This window comes from Arachis duranensis, chromosome 2, assembly GCF_000817695.3.
Source record: "Arachis duranensis cultivar V14167 chromosome 2, aradu.V14167.gnm2.J7QH, whole genome shotgun sequence".
Classification (NCBI taxonomy): Eukaryota; Viridiplantae; Streptophyta; class Magnoliopsida; order Fabales; family Fabaceae; genus Arachis; species Arachis duranensis.
In genome coordinates, this window is record NC_029773.3 from 89,456,343 (window position 1) to 89,463,123 (window position 6,781).

Consider the following 6,781-nt stretch of genomic DNA (forward strand, 5'->3'; position numbering starts at 1 on the left):
ATTAAACAATAACAAATATTCAAATCCTGATAAAAAAATCTAAAATAAAAAAAACACATCTAAAATTAAATAATAAAAAATATCTAAAATTATTGTAAAATCATTTTAAAAATTTTTAAAATTCAAATTATCAGTTTAAAAAAAACATCTAAAAATTAAACAAAAAACATTTAAAATTGGGATAAAGTATTGTTTTGTCCTCAATATTTGAGGTGAATCTTATTTTAGTCTCTAACATTTTAATCATCATATTTTTATTCCAAAACATTTAAAATGAATGATGATCATAAAAATTATATACTAAAATTATTATTTATACTCTATACAATAATTCTTTAACTTCTTTGAAAAAAGGAGAGCAAATGATCCATAAATAATGACTTTCATTATTCATTCAACATCAAACATTATTATACATAAATAATACATATCACTCTGCATTGATATTATTACATTTCTTCGTAATATGTTTCTTGTTTTGTTATTAACAAGAGAACAAGTAACAAATTCATCTTATGGACGAAATATGATGTTAATAAGAAATCAAAATTGTTCCAGAATAAGCTTGCGCATGAATGCCTCTGGAGCTGCAATGCACAAGAGAAAAGAAAAACAAATACATATTAAAATTGGATGTTATAAATTCAATTTGTCTAGTAACAATCTCAACATAAAGTTGTAACACATACAAATATAACTACATCTAATTAAAAAGGATATAAACATTGAAATAGACAAAAATAAAATGTTTTCACAAATTAAAACACTTTAATTACTCAACAACAAAGATATTAACATCTTAAAAGATAATAAATCATAATGAAAAATGTTCGAGAACTATCAGAATTTATTATTTTTGACCAACAGTTTAACTATCAATGTTTAAAAGTGTACATTAAAAGTATATTATTAAATTACTAGACTAAAACAATTCGATTGATGGCCACCGAAAACAATAAATTCTGATGGTCTTCTAATATTTGTCAATTAGAATTAGTACCTAATCCATCGGTAAAAAGTCGGAATTGGCCAAGAGCCTGTCTTATGAACATTTCAACACCACTGACCACAATGGCTCCAGACTCAGCGGCCTCTTGCAAGAGCCTTGTATTTCTTGGTGTGTAAACAGCATCAAACACAACCTCATATGCTTTCAATGCACCCTATATATGCAACCACCATTAAAAGATGATGTGAATTATGCATATTGAATGATTTTAAGCTGTAGCTAGTTAGGTAGGAGTAATAAAAGTAATAAATAAGAAGAAGAACCTTGGCTATAGGAGTTTCATTGGACTTAGGTTCCATTCCAACAGAAGATGCATTTGCAAGGATCATATTATTTTGCGGGGAGAATCTATCTAAGTCTTCATATGGTAGAGCTTCTCCTGAGACTGCATGTGCAAGTGCTTTTGCTCTCTCTATCAAACAATAACCGTATATATTCTTGTAATTTCTATGTACCATATATGATATATACAAGGACAAATTTTAGACTCTATGTATGTAAGGGGAAAAAAATTTGTATAATGCCTTAATGACTTCTTCACATAAAAATATTATTGTGAATTATTAGATGTTTAATATATTTGACTAAATATGTTTGACTAACTATCTAAAAATTTACGATATCATCTTTATGTGAAGATTTCATAATGTGAATATTTTTAAATAAAAAATAATATTCTTTAATTTAATTTCTAGTTCAATATTTTATACTGTATTAATTTTTCAAAATGATTTTAGAAACATTTAAGAATTTTTTTATTAGATGATAATTTCTTTTACTTATAAAAGTTAAATTTAAGGTATTTTATTAAAAGGATTATGCTAGGTAACTAATAATTTTTTTGAATAATATGAACAATCACCGATCAAATTAAAACATACTATACCTCCAAATTATCTACCTAAATTTTAATATTAGAATAATTATTCATATACCTAATGAAATAAACATCTGAGATTTAGTATTTTCATTATCTATCTATATTTTTTCTTACCAAAATTACGATTGAAAATGACGACTCGTGCTCCTCTACTTTTTGCACCATAGGCAAGTGCCCTTCCTGCACCTCCTGCTCCGACCAGCACAAATATTTTTTCTGCAAGTGGAGAGGATTCTGGGTCTTTGCCATTCACATATTTTCTACCTGTTCAATCAAATAAATATATATTTTTTTTAACATAATATATGTTTTTATAAACTGTTAGATAGATTTACATATTTTAGTAAATTATTTAATTGAATATTATCAATATTTTATCTGTCAATTTTATGTAAAGACATTTTTACGTGAGTAATTACCTAATTTTTTTTTTCAAATATTAACAGATAAAACTAAATCAAATTAAACACTAAAAATATTTTAAGAATTTTTCAAAAAATTTAAAATAAAAAAATACACTTTACCCTAACTTTTAGTATATGGAAAAATATGGTTTGATTGTGAAGGTACCTCTCATTGCATCCTCTATTGCTGTGATACAAGCCTCACAATCTGTATTGTAACCAATTAGCTTTCCATCAATAGGCCTTCTTATTATAGTATTTACAGCTCCAATGGACTACATAATACAAATGGAAGACCATCATTTAGAACATGCTTTACCACACTTAATTAGATCAACATGAAATTTATCTTAATTAAATTTGAATAAATTAATAATGCTCATATGAAGAATAATATTGTGCACCTAAGTAATGATTTAGTTTCTATAGGTCATTTAGGTAAATTGACACATCTTCAATGACTATTGTTTATTACAAACCTTAGCAAGTGGATGAACTTCGTCACAACAATTGATTGCTGCCTCTTTATGAGGGATTCCAACACTGCATAAATTTCACTTAGAAGAATCACTCCTTTTTCTGTGCATGTATATAATAATTTCACTTATTATAGTAATCAACATTCAGGGGAAAAAATTATATATGGGAAAAGTTTGAGTGATATCCTCAAAATGGTTTTTTGAGAAAAGGAGAAATAGGTTATTCATTTTTGATCCACAGATATTTAAGTTATTTAAGATTTAAAAATATATTTAAGTTTCTGACCTTTTTAAAATTTAAATATATCGATCTTTCATATTCACTTGGATCAATCAGACCCAACTAATAGATAAATCAAACGTGACTTCTATCTGGTCATTACATATGTACACGTGGGAGAGTTTTTAAAATGCGATAAGTTAGAGTCAAAGATCGATGTGCTCAGATTTTGAAAAAGTTAAGAATTTAAATGTATTTTTAAATACTCAAAGACTTAAATGTCCACGAACTAAAAAGTTAGGTATCGATTTGTTATCTTTTCTTTATTTTTTTCTTATTCCAAGATATGAGAAGAAAACGTTAGAGTAAATTATAATTTTTTTTTAAATTTCTAAAAAGTAAATTTGTTTGGATGATTTTTATTTTTATTTTAAATATTTTAAAAAAGCAATTCATTTGAAGCTAATTATAAATTTTTATTTTTATTTTTGAAAAATAATTGTACTAGAATAAATTGTAAAAAGTAAATACGTTAGAGTAAATTTTAAACATCACTTTATCTGCATAATTCACATATTTGTACCATTTTTTAGTAAAATACATAATCTAGAAGCATATGAAAAATTAAAAAATGCAATATTCAAGCACACTTATTAAGAAAATTTATACCTGAAACCTGCAAAGTCAGTGCTTGTATAAGTCTTGAAGAACTCTTTAACATCATCAACCAACATTGGCACATAAATTCCATTGTAACCTGCATGTCTAAAAGTAGGGTTGTGCAAAATGGGCCCTTTGCTATGGCCCACTGGGTTTGATACAAGCCCAAAAACTTTGGTATCGGCATTCAGATGCTCCAATTTATACACATTTTTAAGGCTAACAAGAGTTGGTAAGCCTGCAATTGGTTTTCCCTCCAAAGAACCATATACCAAAAATCCTCCAAATTTTGGTCCCAATAATTGGCATATAAGGCCTCTACTTCCCACTGCAATGGCAATTAGGGGAACCTGCATGTAAAGTGTAAACACAATCAAGAAAAGCATTTTGCTGTGTTTGTTTACATATACAAAATATATAGAGATATAAAATTATATTTGATAGATAAGATATGGTCAGAGATAATATGTTTAGAGATATTAAATTAATATATTTTATATCTATTTTAACAGAAAAAATATAGAGATACTAACAAATTAAATGATATAACTTATTTTTTATTTTTTATTTTATTATTCTTGATAATTTTTTATAATTATACTTTATATTATTATATTTTTATTCTCAATTTTTTGAATAAAAAATGAGAATAAATTGAACTTTTATAATTTATTCTAGTTTATCACTAAATAAAATACAAAAACTTATATTTATCTTTTGTATTTTGTTTTTAGTGTCTTATCTTAACTTATTTTTAAAATCAAACACAGCCTTAGTAATTTCAAGATATAAAACTATATATATGAATAAAAATTGTCAAATTTTTTGTTTACAATATTCATTTATCACCTTTTAGGTAAATTAATGTGGTTTTGACTTATCTATTGCTCCCATATTGAATATAAAGAACTTATTGCAAAATTGGCAATTATACCCGGTACATAATAAACAATAACATATTTATACAATCAATTAATTATTCAATAATGGTATTTTGGTAAATATTTTCTTCTATAATAAATCCATAATTGATTTATGTCTATATTTTTTAAAGAAATTTATTGCAAATAGTTTAACGATAGTTATATCAATGGTTGTCCAAAACTGTCATTAAATATTTTGACAATTGACAACGCTTTATTTAGTGATAAATTTATATTTTCGCTAAATAATTTTGGCATCTGTTAATACCACTGGTAAAAATTAAATATAACTTTTGCTGCCACGTGAGAATAAATTGTGTAAAAAATTTTAGAAAAATAAATGTTGATATTGGTATATTTTGAGAGAATCAGGTTATATACACACAAGTTAAAAATATAGATAGAGTATGCATTTAATTTTAGTTGTTGAAGACTTATAAAGTATGAATATTTTGCCGAGTTATTATGTTTACATGTTGAATATATTTTGAATACAGCACTCATTTATATTCGTTCGACACGTATATTTATTGTGTTCAATTGCGTCTTAATAAAAAATGAAAAATTCTTCTTCAAGTATGTTTAGATATATCTAAATACCGTCAATATGTCCAATCTTATTCTTAATATGTAATCTTTAAATGAGTTTAAAAATAAAATATATTATTATTTATTTAAAAAAATTATTTTAAATATTTTAATATCAAAATATTATTACAATTATTTAAAAATAATTTATTATATATATATCGTATCTCCAGATTTTATAAAAATTTAAAATTTATATATTTATGTCATATTCTGTGTTTATGTCAATATCTATGCATAATAATCAAAGACAAAATATACAGATAGAATGTGCATTTAAATTTTAGTGTTTGTAAATAAAAATATGTGGTCAATGACAAATTTATGATACTTCACCTACATAGAAACTAGTCATTTAATTAGAAATTGTTTGATACCTGGCAATGTGTGAGCATCCGAAAAATTGGCACTAAATCAGTGATGTAATTAACATCAATTTTGAGTTTGATAACATCAGCTCCTGTAAATTGCATATCTGCAATTAGATCTCCTAATGTCTCAGCTGATGGAGCTTTCCCTCCATTGATATACCTTGATACAATAAATTTACTCTTGGGGTTCTGAATTTTGTATTGGAATATGCATATATCAGAAGCCAACTGAAAATAAAAAGGTTAGTATAAAATAAAAAATAGATTTCTTAAATCTTTCTTAAAAAAAAAACACAATAATAATGTTACCGAAAACTTAATTAATAAATGCTGGATTAGATGCATAGAAAAACATAATGAATGGTCCATTAAATTGTGTTGATATCTATATATATATTGTCTTTGAAATTTGTTACAAGCTTAAAAAATACACTTAAATTTTATTTTATTTTAATTTTATTTTAAAAAAATTTTATTTACATTAAATATATTCTTAATGACTAATTTTTTAAAAATTTAATATCAATTCAGTAACAATTTTACAAAAATAATCTTAAACACAAATAAATCAAATATAGTTGTCATATATTATTGTTGAATTGGTTTTAAATTGTCTAAAATTTTATCTGTCGCGTCAGGGTATATTTAATACAAATTAAAAATTTAAAAGACAAAATTAAAACAAAATAAAATTTAAAAATATTTTTAAAATTTTTGATAAACTTTAGAAAAATATATATATATTTTATCCTATTTTTTATAATAAAGTCTTAAATCATTATTAAGTTCTTCATAAAATAAAACAAAAAAACTGAGATCTTGCAATTATTTTAATTAACCTTGAAATTACATATACCCACACTTTAGAAGTGAGAAGAAGCCAAATCCTTGAAATGTATGATGACTACCTCATAATCCAGTTCAATAAACTCCACCTCCAATTCCATTGCCACTCTTAGTACTTCCAACAATGTAGCTTTGCTTTTACTTTTGTTTATCATACTTGATGGTGATTGGTCTCTGTTAATCACAATTAATGAAATAAACATCAGCTCAAATTAGCAATATAATCATATGCTATACACACCACTTATAAAATGTCGCTCCTTAGTTCTAAGGTATTTATTACTTAACATTTTAGTGCATTTAAAATTTGACTAATGCTACCAACACAATAATCAAAAGTTATTTTATTTAGTCACCAAAAAAAAAGTTATTTTATTTAATTTAATATTTATTTTTTATAT

The 6,781-nt window shown here is 24.5% G+C and overlaps 1 protein-coding gene across 2 annotated transcripts in view; it reads right to left on the reverse strand.

Annotated features, from left to right (window-relative positions):
• Positions 1–363: 363 nt before the first annotated feature.
• Positions 364–6,781, reverse strand: part of LOC107475907 (bifunctional 3-dehydroquinate dehydratase/shikimate dehydrogenase, chloroplastic) — a 7,992-nt gene continuing 1,574 nt past the window's right edge. The window contains exons 2-10 of one of the 2 annotated variants that reach the window (XM_052257543.1): positions 6,443–6,554; positions 5,541–5,762; positions 3,662–4,002; positions 2,773–2,836; positions 2,460–2,568; positions 2,004–2,153; positions 1,273–1,394; positions 1,001–1,163; positions 364–587 (exon numbers count right to left, since the gene is read on the reverse strand). In XM_052257543.1, the coding sequence (XP_052113503.1) occupies positions 544–587; positions 1,001–1,163; positions 1,273–1,394; positions 2,004–2,153; positions 2,460–2,568; positions 2,773–2,836; positions 3,662–4,002; positions 5,541–5,762; positions 6,443–6,554 (1,327 nt within the window). In that variant the 3' untranslated portion in view covers positions 364–543. Of the gene's footprint in view, positions 588–1,000; positions 1,164–1,272; positions 1,422–2,003; positions 2,154–2,459; positions 2,569–2,772; positions 2,837–3,661; positions 4,003–5,540; positions 5,763–6,442; positions 6,555–6,781 lie in introns of both variants that reach the window. The other variant, XM_016095578.3, reaches the window with a different exon arrangement.